We start from the raw sequence: 19,120 nt of genomic DNA, 5'->3' as shown, positions 1-19,120 counted from the left end.
TGTCTGTCTCTCTCTCTCTCTCTCTCTCTCTCTCTCTCTCTCTCTCTCTCTCACACACACACACACACACACACACACACACAGGCCTGGAGTCCACACACAGGCCTGGAGTCCACACACAGGCCTGGAGTCCACAGTGGGTCTTCAGGTGCACTGCACAGGTACAGCTGCCCCCAGCTGATCTGGTCCGGGCTGAACGAAGCCCTGATGCTGGAAGGGCGGCACTGACGATGGTCCTGTGGCTCTGACCACACAGTTGAAGGAGGAGGTCAGGCTGCCCTGCTCTGTTTGCAATGGGAGGAGTATGAACAGGCCCTTCCCTGAGGCCCCTTGCAGCTGTATCATTTCTAGAACATTCTTCTCTGGGAGGAAAGCATAGGCATGGCTGCAGACAGTCTCTGAGGGAATATAGCAGACCTCACAGCACCAGAAGCTGGGTAGGGGGTGGCACTCTGGGGTTCTCAGAGTCAGCCATCTGTCTATGTGGTGGCAGACGTCACCTCCCCCATGGGTGCAATGTTCTCATCCAGCCAAGAAGAGACAAGCTGGCAGGGCTGTGGGACATCCTGCATTGAGCCAGCAGCCCCTCCACCTGACTCTGTCCCCATGCCAGGCCAACAGGGCAGCTGGGTGCCCCCTGGAGACTATTGGCCAGGAGCACATGCTAACTGCAGACAGAACAGGCCGAGAAGGAGTTTCTTGCCTGGCTGCTCAGTTCCTGTGCTGCCCTGCAGTGCCTGGTATGGCCCCAGCAATGGGCCACACTGCGCAGGTCAATATGACTATTCTAAGAAAGGGACACGGAGCCTGGGTCAGACAGAACTAGGGAGTCTCTTGCTTCTTGCCTGGGAGCCCTTGCAGCAGGCTGTGGAGCCCCAGGATGCCTTCAGGCTCCTGGCATCAGCATTTGGCCCAAACTATACAGTTCAGTGCCCAGGGCTTCCCCACAGGCCCAAGTCCCTCTCTGTACCCACACCAGCCTGTCCATGCTGACTGTCCTGCATCGTGGGGCAGAGCCTGCCCAGTGTTGAGTCTGACTCATGTTGCACCACCAGACAAGGGGACCAGCTCTTGGTCCTAATGATGGTCCCAGCTGGGCCCTTCTCCCTAGCCTCAGTCTCCCCATCTGTGCGGTAGAATGATGGGATCCTGTCGATGAGGATAGTGGGTCACGCAAGACCTAGGCCAAGAGATCCTGGACTCCATAGAGGCTGTGGACTGCCAAACCCAGGTGCTTCTCCATAACACCTCCCGCCAACCACCGCCTTCTCTCCTCCCACCCTGGCTGCCCCACTTCCAAGAGATGGTCTGGATTTCAAGTCAGGTTCCTTCATAAAACAGCCCTCACCCCTTTGCCCTGCTGTCCCGCCCCAGATGCCCTGCTCTCTGCCTCCAGCCACCACACTTGCCTGATGTCATAGCTGTACATGTCCTTCTCTGGGCGCCCATGCACAATCCAATTGGCCAGCTCGTGCCCACAGCCACCGCCCAGCATCATACCTGGTGAGATGGGAGTGTAGGGCTACAGTCCGCTCCCTCCATACCCAACTTTACACATCTATCTCCATGGTACCCACCCCCAAACCCTGTTCTTAAACCTGGGGGTTGGGGGGCTGCGTGCCTTCCAGCAGGACTGCACTCTGCCCCACAGGTCTCCCCGTCTCCATACCACCAGGGCCTTTCCCCATCACGCGTCCCCTCACCTGCGCTGTTGAAGCCACAGCCAAGGAAGAATCCTCGGAGCTCAGGAGCCTCCCCCATCAGGGGTTTGTGGTCCGGTGTGAAAGATTCTGAAAAGAAGGGAGGCCTCAGACCCCTCCAGGCCTCAGGCCCTTGGGGAAGGGTGCCCTTGGACAGCAGGGATGGGAAAGTAGTCCTTGGCTAGTCTTTTGTTGAAACCTTCCATCCTTCTAACCCAAGGCAGTACTGTTTCCTCCAGGGAGCTCCCTGGTGGCTCCTGCCATTGGTCCCCTAAGCACTTGACCTGTGGCCTGCCAGCTCTGCCCCGTGGGCCCAGATTCACATCAGGACCGTTGTCACTGTTCCACCAACAAGGGACCTTCCTCTGACCCAGCACAGTGCTGTAAGCCCCCTCACTGAACCACCATCTTTCTGTGTTGTTGACCGCTAGATACTGAGGGCAGGGCCCAGCCTTGCTAACAGCCATGTACTCAGGCTTAGCAGAGGCTAGCCAGGTACTCAACATGTACTCTTAATGAATGAATGAATGAATGAATGAATGATCACACTTTCTTTGCCGCCAGGGTGCCTCAGGGATCAGAGGACATTACAGTCACAGTCACGGGTTCATCCCTGCTTGACTCCTCAGGCAAGCCACTCTGCCTCTCTGCCTTAACTTCCACCTTTGAACAATCAGGATTCCGGTACTGACTCCACAGGGCTGAGTTAGCTTACAAACATTTGTTCCCTGCCGATCACATGCTTGGCCCTGGGAGGCAGCTCTAAGCAAGACAAATTCCACCCGGCAGAGCTGATTGGACAGCAAGAAAGACAGAAACCAAAGAGTCACATAAGCAAAAATGAGGGCGCTGCCCCAAGGTCAGCGGGATGCTCCCCACAGTCTTGCATGGCATGAACTACTGCTACCCAGTATTTTTTCACAGGAGAGGAAGCCATCTGCCTGGGGTCTGCTGTGTTCCAGTCACTCAGCAAAGCTGCCCAGATCCAATGCCAGGTTCTTAGCCTCTGCAGGTAGAGAAGCAGCACGCCCATCCTCTCCAGAGGGTGATTAGAGCCCGACCTGCTGATGGGCATGGTGTCGGAGCCGAGGGGCAGCCAGTCATGGAGCAAGAGGAAGCTTTCAAACAGCAGGAAGCTGCTGCCGTGTCCGAGGGCAATGGCAAGGGAGCCAGGGCCAAGCCACCAAGCACTCGTCCCTCAGATGGACTCCACAGGAAGGCCCACGTAAGGCCAAAGGCAGACATTGTGTGGGACAACAAGAAATGGTCCTGAAGCAGCCTGTGAGAGGCCGAAAGAGGGGCTCCTGGTCTGGCACACCATACACACTGGCCAAATATGAGCTCAGCACTTCTCTCATGGTTCCCCATCAGCCCTGTGTGTGTTCTGGAAGGACTGGCCATTTGAATGAGCACGCTGAGAGAGGGCTCAAAGCCAAGGCAGACCCGGATGAGCCAACTGAGTGTGGTGAAGAGTATGGGGATGCTACATGGGAAACCAATGGGGAAGGGGAGGGATTTGGTCGGCAGGGCCAAGGGCCTTTTACCCTCCTAGTAGAAGGCCTCAGAGAGGGGAGGAGGGCCTGTGGTGGAGCTCAGGTGACTCTCCAGGGTCCTGTGTGAGGCTGGACTGTATGAGTGAGGGTAAGGGTAGTCATCTGGGCAGGACCAGAGTGGCTGGAGAAGGTGATGGGAGCCATGTCCAGGTCTAAAAAAGATAAGAGAGGGATCCCGAGCAAATTTGTCAGAGCTGGGGATGGGCAGGTGTGGAGTACAGGCTTCCTTAGATTTTTAACACAGGCAAGACTGAGAAACTTAAGGACACGGGAGCTGCCAGCACCACGGGTGGAAGGACTTGAATCTGCCATCTCACCTTGGCTCTGAATTCTCAGCCTAGGTCCATGAGCTCTGTCTGCCCCCAGCCTCCCCCAAGTCTGGGGCTGGGGTATCTCTGAATTCTGGAGGCCCAAACCTCTGAGCTGTCCGTCTGCCAAGGAGAAAAGCTACCCACCTCCGACCTCCATCCCCAAAGCCACCCTCACTGCTAAGAGAACAGACCCAAGTTGTCCTCCCAAGCAGACTTCCCCCAAAATAGGGCCCCATGAGGGAGTGACAGCTTCCAGGCTAATTAGACAAAGAGAGCCGCTGGGGACATTCATGCCCCTGGGATTCTTCCTGTGTTTCTCACCATCGGTCCCACTCTGGCTGAGCAGGAACGTGAGTCACAGCCCTCGCCCACGTCCCAGATCAGGCGTGCTCTCAGCCTGCTCACGGAGGCTAGCTGCTGACTCCATCTGGCCTCCCTGGGGCTGTACCCAGTGCCACAGCCTTCCTCCTCACACATAGGAACCCAGACTGAGCCGGCTGCTCTGTAGCCACCAAGCATGTCCAGACACTGAGGGCTGGACTCCCCAGAGGGCCATAACACCTTCCATCTGGTACCCTTCATCTCTCCTGAGATGGCCTGGCCACTTTGCCCCGTGGAAGACCCTTGGCCTGATGGCTCCCTGCTGTCCCCTTTCATCCTTAAGGCTGTACTACCAGTGACTGGCCTGGCCCCAGCCTGTGACTTCTCAGCCCCAAGCCACCTCTGCTAACCGGTATTCTGTCCTCGCCTCCCAGGTCAAATGCTGTGGTGCTCAGGCACTCCTAGTCCTGGACTGCTCAGCCAACGGAGCTGAAGACAGTTTCCTTTTGGGCTATCCTATATCTTTCTGAGCTTGGTTCTCAAGGGACCTGAACCGGAGGCAAAGTTCACTCTGTAGAAAGCAGGAAACACACCCCTGAAATTCTGCTGAGACCACGTTTCTACCTTGCCATGTGTGGTCTACATCTCAGCCCAGCGCCGGCTGGCTCTGTGATGGCTGATACTGATCTTCAACTTGGCAGGATCTAAAATTACCCAGGAGGCTCGTCTCCCAACTGTGAGGAATCATCTAGATGAGATTAGCCTCAAGGCATGCCTGTGACAGATTTTTGCTAGATTAGGTAAACTAAGGTGAGAAGACCCACTCTAAAAGCAGGCAGCCCTGTTCCCTGGGCAGGGGTCCTAGACTGAGTACCCGCATTCATCTCTCTACTTCCTGACTGTGGATACAATGTTACCATGTAACTCAAGCTCCCTATCCAGGACTTCTGGGCCATGATGGACTGAACCTTTGAACTGTGAGCCAAAATAAGCCCTTTCTTCGTTAATTTGCTCTTGTCAGGACACTTTGCTGCAGTAATGGGAAAAGTAACTAAGACAAGCTCCTTCCTCTAGGCAGTCCGGCCTGGGTCTCCCCTGCCAGGCTGGGAACTCTTGCTCAAGAGAAGGATGGGCTTTGTCAAGAATGAGGACACAGGCCTCAGGTGTGTGGAGCTACTGGGCGGTTCCACACTCATCTCCAAGGTGCAGCTGCCTGAATCTCACTATCAGTTAGTTGGTCAGCATAGACCTACTTTCCAGCATGGCCTCTTTCCTAGGATTCTCCACCAGCCGCCCTGCATCCTCATTCTAGAATGGAACCTGGGGTCCCCTGTGAGCAGTGGCTACTCTGTAGATAATCTACAGGGAGAGGGCCTGGGAGCTAAACTCACAGAGAGGAGGCAGGGGCTTGTCTCTCCATGCCCAGCTCATCTCTAACCCTACAGAGTTCTGGTCACCCAAGAACAGGGGGTGAAGTCAATGGTTGGGGACCCTGGCCAGGGAAGTGAGAATTGGGGTGCAAAGCTGCGGGCTCCACCAGGTGATCACTGTGCTAGAGACAGAGTCCGTCTTCCTGTTCTCACTCTGCCTCCCGTGGTACTAGGACAGGGTCCCACATTCCCATTTTTGCAGACGAAAACCCCACGTTCTGGGAACAAGTGGGGTCTAGAGTCTCAGTGCTGGGGTCAGAAGCCTCATGGGCTTCATGCTCAGGGACACACTGCTGCCCTCGCTAGCTTGGGTTTTCTCCTACACCTTCCTTCACTCTCAGGAAGGCATTGTCACCCAGATGGACCCAAGGATGCCTCTGCTCCGGCCTCAGCCTCCCCACTCACCAGGACCACAGACAGTGGACTTGATCCCTGTCTTCTCCAGCACAGGGACACGGTTAATGGCACCTTCAATGTGCTGGGTGAACACATCCCAGTCCAGGTCAAAGAGGCCAAAGGCAAATTTGTCTGACACCTGCAAAGGCAGCGTGGGGAAATCTGTCACACTGCCATGAGAAAAGCGCCAGTCCCTTCCAGGCCCACCTCTGACACAGCTCCAGCTCCTAGCCAGGAAGGGCACATGACTGACCTCCACCAGGTCAGAGGAGACAGAGGACAGGACTCCCCGGTAGGCTCTCAATCCACCCACTCCCCTTCCTTCCTTGTTCCACCCCCACTGAGCTTCCCTGAACTGTTTCTGTGGTCTCCAGTTGGGTACCAGCTTCTAGCCTCTAACCCGTTCTCTCAAACCATACAGCACCTGCCTCCCAACCATTCCCCTGTGCTCGGCCTTCTGACCTCACTCCTGATTTTAAGAAGGGCAAGCTGAGACAGTCATGGCGGCCCACACCTTTAATCCTAGCACTGGAGAGGCAGAGGCAGGGGGATCTCTGGGAGTTGAAGGCCAGCCTGGTCTGCAGAGGAGTTCCAAGGACAGTCAGAGCTACACAGAGAAACCTTGTCTCAAGAGGGGGCCAGGGCAAGCTGGAGCTGCTCCTAGGCCTCCAGCACAGCCTGGGCAACTAGCCATCTAGTCCACCTGTGCCTTCAACCTGACTTCCAGTGTCTCTGGATGATCCATAAACTGCTAACTATATTTGGGGGTGCAGGCACCACCCACATTGCATTACTTACCTCTTAACTTTTTGTTGGACTCCCCTCCTCCAGACATCTTGAGGCAGGGGCTATTATCTTAGTCTCCCCAACACTTTGCAGAAATAAAGTGGCATTTGGTGCAGAATGGCCATCTAATCATTCTGTGTGTGGGCATGTGGATGAGACAGCTGTGTGATCCTCTGAATTGTCCTCCAGCCCAGAAGCCCTACTGTGGCCCTGGGGAGGGGCAGGGGAGGGTTTCAGAGGGCCCATCTTTGCTGCCGGCAGACCAAAGACTGAGATCTTTGAAAGCTTCACTGGAGTTTTAGCATTGCCTCATGCTGAGGGGGGCAGCAATCCCACCCTAGCTTCTGTGCCACCTGAGTGCCAGCTCTCAGAAGCACTAGGGGTGGGTGGAGCTAGGGCACCTCTGTTTTTCTACCTTGGGACCCTTGGGGGGGGTCTTACCTCCTCCCAAAAGATGGGGTTGGCCTCATAGCCACCCACAGACAAGGCATCCCCCTGCAGGCGGAGGTAGACAGAAGCATCGTGATCTCGGACATTGGGCATGTTCTGGAAGGCAGAGCAAAGAGGCCACAGGCGTCAAGCAGGGCTGGTAGGACTGGTTCCCATGCCCTGAGATTGGTCCAGTCCTGGGTAGACCTGTGGCACATTCTCCTACAGTGGTAATGAGCAGAGAAGGAGACAGGCAGAGGCCGGCAGGAATCCCTTGCAACGGCCCTGTTCATTTGTGAGTGGTAATCAAAATGTCCAAGTTAAGGACTGCTTTCAGGAGCTCGGTGATGCTTTCCGTAACCAAATACTGCTTTAAAATAGTAACAGTTAGCTCTGCCAGGGTCACCAACAGCACTAACACTCTGACGATAAAGGAACCCTGGAGCACGATAGCACAGGATCAGGGAGACCCCTGGTGGCCAGGGAAGCCCATGCTCTGTCCCAGCAGGATGGGACCCACCTCGGCACAGACTCTCCCATAGATCCCTACAACTCTAAGAACACAGCAAGTGCTCAGCTCAGCACACACAGGTCCACCCAGCAACTCCACTGCTCTCTACCTACAGGAGTCCACCTTGTTCTTAGTGGACAGTATGGCCCTATTCCCATTTTTATCCCAACTTCTGACCTCAATTGATTCTCCCCCAGCTGCTTCAAACCCTGCTGGCTGCTGCCTCTTGGAAGTCAGGCTGATTGCTCCTGCTCTTCTTAGTCCCTCTGGAGCAGCAGCTGGCTAGGTGACTCCATGCTCCTCCGCCACCATCATCGTCACCACAGCTACCCTGTGAGCTCCTACCAGAGGCTAGTACCTTGCTCACTATACCGCCTTGCTTAGCCTCAGCAAACCCCCTGCACAGTTATTATCCATGCAGCAGGAAAGGAAACTGAGGGCTGAGGACGTGACTCAGTTGATAGAGTGCTTGCCAGCAAGTCTGAAATCCCAGATTCGATCTCCAGCACTGCAGGAACTAGATACAGAGGTGCATAGGATGATCAGGAGTTCCAGGTTGTCCTTGGCTACAAAGTGAGTCCAAAAGCAGCCTGAGCTATGAGAGAGGGAGAGGGCGAGGGAGAGGGGGAAGGGGCCAAAGAGCAGGAAGGAGGAGGACAGGGAGGATGAGCAGAAACAAGAAGAGAAGGAGGAGAGAAGAGAAAGATAGCCCAGCAAGATGACTCACTGGGTAAAGGAGCTTGCCACCAAGCCTGATAGCCTGAGTTTGATATCAGGTATTCATATGGTAGAACCCAATAAATTGTTCCTTACATGCACACATGCTCAGACACACACACACACACACACACACACACACACGCACGCACGCACGCACGCACGCACGCACACACGCACGCGCACACACACACACACACACACACACTTAATAAAAAAAAATTTAAAAAGGGAACTGGTGCTGGGAAAATGGGAAGAGTCTGGCTTCAGACCCACAGTCTGGACTCTGGCCCTGTGCTTGGCACCTGGATAGGGCAGCCATCTCCTTACAGAAGCAGGTAGGAGGAGGATGAAAATGTAAGGACAAAACCATGCCTTGAGTGGCATGGGCCCATGGCCACAGGAGGTCGGAGAAGAGCTAGCTAGGATCAGGGACCTGGGCGGCTCCTCAAAGCTGGGGGATCTCTTGGCCACCATAGAAGATGGGCACCCAAGCCTTGAGCCCTTGCTGTAGCCAGAGCCTGATGCTGTGGGAAGACAATATCCTGTCCCACAGGGCTGCCAGGTCCCCGGAACTTCCTGAGCTGACATGGGCAGGAGGACAGCTGACATGAACCCCGGGGCAGTCTCCCAGCCTTAGGACCTACCTCAGCACAGAGTGGGACCACAGCAGTGGACAAGAGAGTCTAAGTCCTGGTGCAGCCTCCTGTCTGTCCCTAGCATCTGGCAGGGCCAAACTCACAGAGCCCTCCACATGAAGGGATGGGGCCTGGGAACTCTCTCGTCATACCAGACTGTGCCCGGCACAGTCTTTAAGCATTGGGGCTGGTGGTCCTATCATGTGCCCTTATACCTACAGGCACACAGGGACCGTGAGTGACTATATAATGCCCGCAGCTTGCCTTTGATTGACTGACATTCCCGGGAGGAGAATGGCCAGCTGCTATCCGTTCCATTGCTTCCTAGAAGGGGGACTTTGTCAGGCATCAGGAGAAACTAGCTAGGACTGAGGAGTGGTGCCCCTCAGTGGATACTCTCTCTGCAACTTCAACCCAGGGCATATCCTCTGCCCCCCTTTACATTACACCTTCCCAGCCTCAGCTTGGCCCTTCTGGATCCCTTCATGGTCAGAGAGTGACCCCTGGTGGCCACCTAAGGAGTAGGTTCTCCCACAGCTCTGAGCTTCAGTAGACAGCGTGACCATTCTTCCATGCTCACCTGATACAGTAGGTGCCTCTGTGAATAAGGACCTACTGTGTGTTTGGGGGAGTTGCCCTGGGATTAGTGGCAGGAACCCACCAGACACAGGTTTTTGCTATACTGTCTCCTTCATTCACACTATGAAACAGCCAGACTTGATATCTCGGAGGCAGGAGGGAAGCCAAGCTCATGTAGGGTCAGGGAGGCAGGCTTCAGGGACAAGGCTTCTAGAATGGGGGAAGGGGGTGTCCAGGTGTCCAAGACTCTCATCACTGGTCCCTAAACAAGAGCAGTCTGGCCTCTCATACGCTCCTTACCCCACAGCCTGTGGCTCAGCTCTCTGAACTGTCAGTCAAAACCAAATGCCATGCTCTGTGTGATGGACCTTCTCTATCACCCTCAAACCCCCACTGAGGTATGGTCTCCTCCTTCTCCAGGTAGCCCCAAAAGGTCAAACTGGTCCTCCAATCTTGGTGAGAGATGTCAGGCACCCCGTGCCCAGCCACATTTGATCGGCCTAAGGGAAGTCAGTTGAATGTCTTTGGGTATGGTCCACTGGAACAGAATCTACCTTGCACTAATTTCAGAGCCCTGGAACCTCTGTCGTGGGGGGATCCCTTCCAGAATCCTTTGCAGTTTCTTCGGGGGTTGCTCCTTTGCTTGTCTGCAGGATCCCCTTTTTCTTTTCATGCAAAAACTGGGTCTTTCTCTGTTTTAGCCCCACCTCCTGGAGTAGAAACATGAAGCCCCTCCAGTCAGTGGTGGCTGGAGAGAGGGTTAGATTTCCATTGTAAAGAAGAACTAGCAAGCAGATGGATGATGGGAGAATCGGAGAAGGGGAAGGTAAATGGGGAGAAAGAAGGATGGATCATGGATGGACAGATGGATGGAAGGCAATGAAGAAGAAGGGATGGAAATGGATGGACGGATACTAAGTAGATGGGTAAAGGGCAGGGTAGATGGAAGAAGACACCAAGGAAGAATGAAGGGCGGGGTAGCAAAAGGATAGAAGGAAAGGAATAAATGGAGAGATAGATAGATGGGAGAGGGATCAATAAGGGGATAAAGGTGTGAAAAGAGGATGGATGCCTGGGGGATACAGGGGGAGAAAGAGGAGAGGAGGGTGGATGGGGGGATACAGGGGAGAAAGAGGAGAGGAGGGTGGGGGGATACAGGGGAGAAAGAGGAGAGGAGGGTGGGGGAGTACAGGGGGAGAAAGAGGAGAGGATGGGGGGATGGGGATACAGGGGAGAAAGAGGAGAGGATGGATGCAGTGGGTTTAGAAGGAGTGATGGAGGAGGGGGAGAGAAAGATGGGCTCAGATGATTGGTGGAGGGAAGCAGGGTGGTCAGTAACAAGGTGTCAGAAAACTACCAGCCACCAGCATAGGAAAGAAGAGCCGAGTAGGACAAGGAGGAGAGAGAGCAGGAGGCATTTTATTCCAGGTGCCTGCAGGTACACCAGGTCCGGGCTTCCCTCAGCAGAGGCTTTCAGAGAGGTACTGAGTGCCAGGAACCAGTGTCCTCTGAGATAGGCACAGTCATGGAACAAAGGCCTGGCCAACAGACTAGAGATATCAAGAAGCCAGGCCCTGATGTCCAAGGTAGCCCACACCATCAAATTCACCGTGCCAACTCCTGTAAGCCTGCTAGCACCCAGAGGTCTCCATTCACAGGAGAGGTGCCTAAGCCTGAGGACCGTGCCATTTGTCTGTGCCCAGGATGGGTCTTAGAGCAAAGTCCTTGACCTCATCAGCCCTCCCACGGCAGAGAACCTGGTGCCATCGCTTACCTGGATCCCCTCAATGCGCTCAGTGACAACGTAAGCATGGTGCATGGCCACCAGGGGGACCTTCACTCCAGCCATCTGACCCACGGTGCTTGCCCACACTCCTGGGGACAGAATGGAGAGCAACTCAGGACATTCCTCAGCATCCTTGCCTGTCCTGACTTCCCACCCCAGAAAGAGGTAGGACCAGAGCTGGGGGCAGTCAGAGGAACATCATTCCACCTGCACAGTTGACCACGCAGGGTGTCTGGATGGAGCCATGCTCTGTCTCCACCGCTACCACCCGCCGCACTCCGAAGTCATCCGTCCGCACACGGATACCAGTCACTGGGCAGTTTTCAATGACCTGAGGTGGAGAAAAACAGCACCTGAAACCACATGGAGATTTATGAAGACCTGACCTCCATCCCCAACCTATTGAATGGAACCAGGGGATGCTGCTTCTGTGAGGGACACTTTCTGATTCTATTTCCCTCATTTGATCAGAGAAATGAAAGCCACATCACAAGAAAGCAGAACCCACTTCTTTCCTTAATTGGAAAACTTGTACAGATGTGGGAGGGGTGTGGGAGGGGTGAGGGCACTCACTCAGAAGAGGAGAGGATAGCTCACTGTTTTTCAGTAAGATTCATTTGAGGAATGGAAAAATGTTTATACATCACTTTTTTGTTTGTTTGTTTTTAAGTCATGAAATGATGTGTCTGTTTATGCCTTCATGGAAACAGAGAGAAACACACTAAAATGCCCACAGTACTGCCAGACTTTTTTTTTTACTTCCTTTTTGCTTCCTACTTGTCTTTGTGTGTGTGCATGTGCTATGTGTGGTGTCTGGGTGCATGTGCATGTGCTATGTGTGGTGTCTGGGTGTGGGTGGGTGTGTTATATGTGGTGTCTGCGTGTATATGGGTGTGTAGAGGTGCACGAAGTATGCTGGTTAGTTTTAACTGTCAATTTGAAACACCTAGAATCACCTTGGAAGAGTCTTAACTGAGGAAGTATCTAGATCAGGTTGGCTATGGATGTGTCTGTGGAGAACTGTCTTGACTGTTCATTGACCCAGCCCACTGTAGGCAGCACTATTCCCTAGGCTAGGCCTGGACTGCATGAGTGAAGAAAGACAGCTGCGGGCACATTTGGAGGCACATGGGTGCCCTCCTCTGTCACTCTCTGCCTCATTCCCTTGGGACAGGAAACCCAGCAATCTTCCTAACTGCCCTCCCCAGCACTGAGGTTACAGCCACCTACCACATGAGTGTTGGAGATACAAACGAAGGCCTCATGCTTGTACATCAAGTACTTTAATCCAGTGAGCCATATCCCCCAGGCCCTGTTTATCATTTTAAGTTTTCTACAATAAGTGTAGGGTTGAGAGAAATGAGGACAAAATGATAAGAATGGATCCAGAGGTTTCCTCTGTGACAGAGTAGGATCCTTGAGTGAAGGGGGGTGGGAATGCAGATATCTGAACAGAATGGACCCAAAGGCTAAGAGGTCCCAACTGGCCCAGGACCACATACCAGGCCAAGGATGGAGCCTGTTCTTAGGCCTCAGGATTTGTAGGGAAAGTGGATGGGCTCAAAGCAAAGATTCAGAGTTGGTAGTGATGGGTACCTTAGCTCCTCGAGCCACTGCTGCCCGGGTGAGGGTAGTGCAGGTGCCAGCGGGGTCCATGGTACCATCCTGTGGCACATACAGGGTCCCATAGAGGTCGTCCACATTCATCAGCGGATACAGATCCTTGGTCTCTGCTGGGCTCAGCACATGGGACTCTACCCCATAGGCCTTGCCTAACTAGAGGGACCGAGAAGAAAGTACCTGAGCCCATGGAAAGCAGGTCTTCAGGCCACTCACCCAACCCGGGGCCCCAGATCCAACCCCAACCCTGCCGCCTCTAGAAGTCTGAGCAGGTCTCCATGCCCAGAGGACCCCCTGGGTCTGCTCTAGCAAGAGGATGAAGGGGTGGAGCCAGTGCAGAGGCAGGGTCTGGAGCCACAACCCTTCAGCTCTAGCATCTGCTCCAGTACAGCTTTGTGATGGGGTTGGGGGGACTGAACATCCACTCCCAGAAACGGGCTGATGGAAATTTGTGTGGTTGATTAAGAACTTAAACAAGAACGAGCCACAAATTGCTTAGTGTGTCATAATAAAATTAAAATGACCCCCAGTCTCATAGTTTGGGTCTGAGGATTAGGTTTCCAGGTTTTTCTCTAAGAAACACCAACACGATCCTGCCTTGGTGGCACTGTCAAACAGATCATGTTCCGTATTTAATTGGACCAAGGGCAGCCAATCAAGTGGAGGTGGTGACCTATTTAGCAGGGTTCCACCTGACTAGTGATGGGATTCTCTAACAATATTTTTTTTTTGAGACCCGTCTTGTGTAGCCCAGGCTGGTCACAAACTATATAGCCAAGGATGACCTTAAACTCCTAATCTTTCTGATGGAGTACGAGGCATGCACCACTATGCCAGGGTTCAGATAACTTCATAGGTAAAACTCAGTGACTCTGAATAGGTCTGAACTCAAGGTCGAAGAGCAGGTGAGCCACCACCTCATTTTATTCAGAATTGTGGGTGAAACCCAGGGCTTTGTGCACACTAAGCAAGCACTCTACCAACTGAGCCCCATCCTCCGTACTCCCTGGGAATTTTGAATGAAGAGGGTGGTCATGCCTCTCCATCCAGGCAGTCTAGCTGCAAAGAGCAGCCATAGGGTTTGAACCTAGATCTGTAGGCCCTTGTTTCTAGTGCCAAGGGATTACTGCATGCACTTTCTGCTAGGGCCTCCTCCACCTCGCTGTACCCTACAAATAATACAGCATCTATGTGAGCTCCCAAAAGGCAGACACCCCACCTTTCACCCTAGGGAATATGGTCACCGACCTGAGCCCCCTGCAGAGAGCATGCCCAGCTTCCCCTAGGCGTGTACCCACCGACATGAGCCTCTTGTACTCATCCAGGCGCTGCCGGTTAGAGGCGATGAAGAGGCCACCATTCTGGATCCAGCCCGTATGCATCCCGGTCTCCTCCTCCAGATCATGGCTCACCACTTGCCTTGTGTGGGCCAGAAGCTCTACCTCCACATCACTGGGCCGCAGCTGCCACAATAAGCCTGGCAAGAACAGGGCACCATCAGTCTCCTGCGAGGAGTCACACCCACTTCTTCCAGCCAAATAATGGGCAGCAATGGGGAGCCCAGGGAGGTTGAGTGGGACATGGCCTGCCACAGTTGGAGGTTAGGGCTGTTCTGGAGCAGCTCCAAGTGACAATATCAAGGGCTTCCATTCACAAGTGCCATCTATGTGCCAGGCCTGGTACAGAGTCTAGTCTAGGGTGACCTCAAGAATCCTCAGCAGCTTTTGAGAGGCCTCAGCTAGTCTCAAACTGCTATGTAGCCAAGAATGAACTTCAAGTCTTCCTCTTCCTGTCACGACAGGCCTAGGCCACTAAATCTGACTTTGAGAGGTTATACGTAAAGTTCATAGGCACCAAATAGTTGAGTTCAAAGTCACAGAGCAGGTAAACGTGAGACAGAAAACTGGCTGGACCCAGATATTCCAGTCTTCTTAAGATTGCTACTTTCAACAGCAGAGGCTGAGTGGTAGAGGCCAGAAATGAGGCTGGTGTGACATGGAGGGGCAGAGCTTGACAGCCCAGCTGGGCCTGGCCTTGGGAGATGGAGTGAGGGCCTAGAGCAGCGGTTCTCAACCTTCCAAACGCTGGGACTCTTTAATACAATTCCTCATGTTGTGGTGACCCCCCAACCACAAAATTATTTTCATTGTTACTTCATAACTGTAATTTCACTACTGTTACGAATCATAATGTAGATAAAAGACTCCCCCAAAGAGATCACGACCCACAGGTTGAGAAGCGCTGGCTTAGTGGCAATATACTATACACGGCCAGACTGTATCAGCCTTCCACATTCCAAGTTCAGCAGCCTCATGTTGGTCTCTTGAGAGCAGCTGAGGTACAAGTATTCACACCACATCTAATTGGCTGCTGTGCACCAGGGCTGAGGACTGGGACTGGAGAGATGGCTCAGAGGTTAAGAGAACCGACTGCTCTTCCGGAGGATCCAGGTTCAATTCCCAGCACCCACATTGCAGCTCACAACTGTCTGTGATTCCAGCCCCCAGGGGATCTGGTACACTCACACAAATACACATGCGGGCAAAACACCAATACATATAAAATAAAAATAAATTATTTTTAAAAAAGGAGTTGAGGACATGCATACCGTGGGTACTTAATGGTTGTGCACAAGGTCAGTTAGGAGAGTTCCACAGAAGGTGCAATTCCTATCACACTGGTCCATCCATCCTCCAGTAGGCATGCCTCTACCTGGTGGTTTTTTCTGGGGAAGGGGCTTTTGCTCTTGGTACAGACAGCTACCTGGACCTAGCTTCACCCCTACCCAGAGGGCCACAGGCAGTACCTACCACTCTCCCTAGTACAGGTCTTTGGAGAAGAAAGTCAGGCTGGCCTTCCACCCCAACCATACATCTTTGCTCCCCAACTCTGTTGTTCCTCCCAGACTGACCCCCCGCGGTGTCCACCCACCCACCAGCACCCGGGCCCCCACCTGCTGTGTGCCAGGTGGTCCCAGAGGTCAGCCGCTCTCTCTCCAGCAGCACTGCTTGGCTAACACCCAGTTTGGCCAAGTGGTACAGGGTCTGGCAGCCCAAGCTGCCCCCGCCAATGACCACAACATCCGCTGTGCTCGGCAGAGGCTGGCTTGGCCCTCGAGGCTCCGCCGAGGAACCTCGTGCCTCCTCCTTCAGGGTCCGCTGGTACGGGACATTCTTCTCGGTGGTGGACCGGGCCTCCCTGGCTAGGGGCTGTAGACCCAGGTTCCGAGCAGATCTCGCTTGAGAACAGGTGGCAGCTACACGCAGGGCCCGGCTTAGCGAAGCCATGGGGACTTAGGGCTTCTGCACCTTGGGGAGCCAACAGAAGAGTCAGGCTGGATGGGGTGCGGTGCAGACACTGTAGGGGTTGGACTAAGTGCGTGTCCATGTAACCGAGGCTCCCATACTACATCCATGGCCTTTCTGCTGCTTCCCTGTGATAAGTATTCACTCACTCATCCACTCATTCACTCACCCATTCACTCACTCATCCACTCACTCATTCACCCACTCATCCACTCACCTATTCACTCGCTCATTCATTCACTCACTCATTCACTCACCCATTCACTCACTCATCCACTCACTCACCCATTCACTCACTCACCCATTCACTCATTCACTCACTCATTCACTCACTCACCCATTCACTCACTCATTCATTCACCCACTCACTCACCTATTCACTCACTCACCCACTCACTCACCCATTCACTTACCTATTCACTCACCCACTCACTCACTCACCCATTCACTCACCCACTTACTCACTCACCCATTCACTCACTCATTCATTCACCCATTCACCCATTCGCTCACTCTTCACTCACTCACTTACCCATTCACTCACTCACTCACTCACTCACTCACTCACTCATTCAGCATTGATGTATCAAGGGGTGGATTGCAGCAGGCTCTAGCTGGGCTCGGGGGAGACAGCTCTGGGTAGGGTGTGGATGTCGGAGAAGTGGGGTTGACACAGCTGGCAGGTATCCCAAATGAGGCCTAAGGAGGAGGGTTTATCCAGAGAGGAAGGGCACATGAGGACTGTTGTGGAATATTCCTTTACACTGTGTGGGCTAGGCATAAGAAAGGGCCCTCAGAGGGGCGCTGAGTGTCCTCACAGGAGCATTAGGGACCAGAAGGCATGATATAGAGGTGAGAACATCCAGGGCCTGGTGAAAGTTTATCACCAGCTTCCTGGTCATGTTGAGGTCCCTGTCCTGGTCTGAGCTAGAGAAAGGCCCTAGAAATGATGGATAAGGGTTGTGAGGAAAAACCACAGCCCCAGGGGAGCCATGACTGCACTGATAGGAATGTGTGAGGTCACCTGCACATAGGGAGAGCCAGGCAGAGGTGGGTAGCTGTGTGGAGGAGGCATTGGGGCAATAGCCCCCAACTGGTGCTGGCAGTACACCCAGACAAGGCCCTAGTTCACCCCCCAGGACAGTCCCCACTCAACCCCACATAAGCCATTGCTCCTTCAGTGTCTCCCAACAGAAGCCAATGGAGGTTGTGGTGTCTAGACCTCCCCTCCCCCACCGCCCCGGCATCTAGTTTTCAGATAGGACTCAGGTCCTGGCTTAAGAGGCCTCACTTCTCTCTGTTCCATCCACAGTCTTTCCAACTACCTTAAGGGCTCATCAAAAGCCTTTCCTTCAGGAAGCCTCCCCGCACCTCGATATCCACCAAAAGATAATAATAAGAGTGTACCAAGAATAGTGGTACCCAGGGCATCTCCTGGGGAGTGGATCCCTGCCCAGCACAGTGAAGGATGGATGTCCCCAAGGTGTTTCTTGTACTTTTTCCTGGGATGAGCAGGAAAAGCAAAGGCTTTGACTGTGACCCAGAGTGCTGGAGTGAGTGGAGCCAGCTTCCCTATATTAGTGACTGCTACCAAGTGGCCAATTAACTGAGAAAGTCACTTCCATCATCAGGTGTGGGTGACAGGCTCTGTGCATTCACTCACTCCCACAGAATGACCTGAGGCACATGACTTGTCTCTTTTTCAGGGGGAAGAGACTGAGGCAATGAAAGGCTTCCTAAGGTAGCCGGGGTCACAGGCCTCTGTGTGGCTGCACCGAGCAAAGGGCATTATGATCCAAAAGCCAAATGTTCCCGGTTCCCAACGCGGAACCCACTATGGCACCGTATCCCATCTGTGAGCACTCCTGAGCCCTCACTGGACACAGCAGGAGATACAGTGAGTCAGAGCCAAGCCGCTCACCTCAGCACCCCACTCCTAGGGTAGGGCCCAGCAGTCTATGCTGACAGGCCTCCAGGGTGGGGAGTGGTTGGATTTTTGGGCAGGAGCTGTCCTTGGCCTTACAGCCTCTCAAGTCATTCCCATCCCTACGGTGACAGCTGCCGGTCTCTGTGGCTTCCGTAGATGAGACGGAAAGACATTCCCCTTGGCAGGAGTCTATACGTACCTTAGTCTTTGTCTTTAGTTTTCCAGACGCTCCTGAGAGGGTCCTAGCAAGGGAAAGTCAGCATGATATGGACCCAGTTGAGGCTCTGCAAGGCCAGGCAGTACCTCCACCTTAGGACATCACACCAGGTACCACACACCTGCCAGAGGCACCTCCCTCCTATCCAGAATGCCAATGCTGCTGGCCTGGGGAGCTGCCACGTGCCCCTTCCCTGGCAGCCCAGCCAGTCACGGCAGGGGTAGGGGGTGGGGCAGCCAGGCCCCCAGCCTGCTCCTCCTTCAGAACAGCTGTTTCATTAACCTGACCTCTGGCCCCTGCAGCTCTCTCCCTCAGCTTCCTAAGGACCAGGGCACAGGACACACGGAGTGAGAGCTCAGTCACAGGCCTGAGGTCTCAGACACAGGGCCCTCTTTGAAGGCTGCAACAGGGTAGAAGGGGACCCGGGGGACCCGGGGGGGGAGGGGTAAGGCACTCTGCAGATCCCTCCCATAAGGGAGCCCCCTCCTGCAACCCCATGTCACCCACAGTCTTCCCACCTATTCCATGGTCCCTTCAGTCAGAGGCAGGGAGAGGTCCCAGCTAGCCGGCAGCCAGTTCCAACCCTGCCCATGAAGGGGCTGCCAGGACACTGCCCCTCCCCTTCTTTCCCAAGCTGCATCTGGGTCTAGCTGAACAGGGCCACCCACTCCCTTCCTGCTGGCCCAATGTCCGTGCCTACAACTGGGGCAGGAATGCACCGCCCACTACCCCAGCTTCCTGGCCAGCCCCGCTGGAGCAGCTGCCAAGTGGGCAGTTCTCCTGGCTGGCCAGCAGAGCAGGGCTGTGAAACCCGAGCCTAGCTCTCGGCGTGACCTCCCCCTCTCACGTTTCCTTCCTCTTCACTAGCTCAGGAGTCTCCATATTGCTGTGGTG

The 19,120-nt window shown here is 54.1% G+C and overlaps 1 protein-coding gene across 1 annotated transcript in view; it reads right to left on the bottom strand.

Annotated features, from left to right (window-relative positions):
* Sardh (sarcosine dehydrogenase) overlaps positions 1 to 18,844 on the bottom strand; it is a 60,687-nt gene extending 41,843 nt beyond the window's left edge. Inside the window, exons 1-11 of the mRNA XM_052724470.1 lie at positions 18,745 to 18,844; positions 18,209 to 18,251; positions 15,731 to 16,085; positions 14,076 to 14,254; positions 12,754 to 12,933; positions 11,365 to 11,488; positions 11,146 to 11,246; positions 6,939 to 7,043; positions 5,721 to 5,850; positions 1,704 to 1,790; positions 1,410 to 1,500 (exon numbers count right to left, since the gene is read on the bottom strand). Coding sequence (XP_052580430.1) covers positions 1,410 to 1,500; positions 1,704 to 1,790; positions 5,721 to 5,850; positions 6,939 to 7,043; positions 11,146 to 11,246; positions 11,365 to 11,488; positions 12,754 to 12,933; positions 14,076 to 14,254; positions 15,731 to 16,064 — 1,331 coding nt within the window. The 5' untranslated portion in view covers positions 16,065 to 16,085; positions 18,209 to 18,251; positions 18,745 to 18,844. The remainder of the gene's footprint in view (positions 1 to 1,409; positions 1,501 to 1,703; positions 1,791 to 5,720; positions 5,851 to 6,938; positions 7,044 to 11,145; positions 11,247 to 11,364; positions 11,489 to 12,753; positions 12,934 to 14,075; positions 14,255 to 15,730; positions 16,086 to 18,208; positions 18,252 to 18,744) is intronic.
* Positions 18,845 to 19,120: the final 276 nt, after the last annotated feature.

This window comes from Peromyscus californicus, unplaced genomic scaffold (assembly GCF_007827085.1).
Source record: "Peromyscus californicus insignis strain IS unplaced genomic scaffold, ASM782708v3 Scaffold_7__1_contigs__length_154581171, whole genome shotgun sequence".
NCBI classification, from domain to species: domain Eukaryota; kingdom Metazoa; phylum Chordata; class Mammalia; order Rodentia; family Cricetidae; genus Peromyscus; species Peromyscus californicus.
The sequence above is the reverse complement of the archived record's forward strand: the minus strand, read 5'-3'. Positions and strand labels throughout refer to the sequence as shown.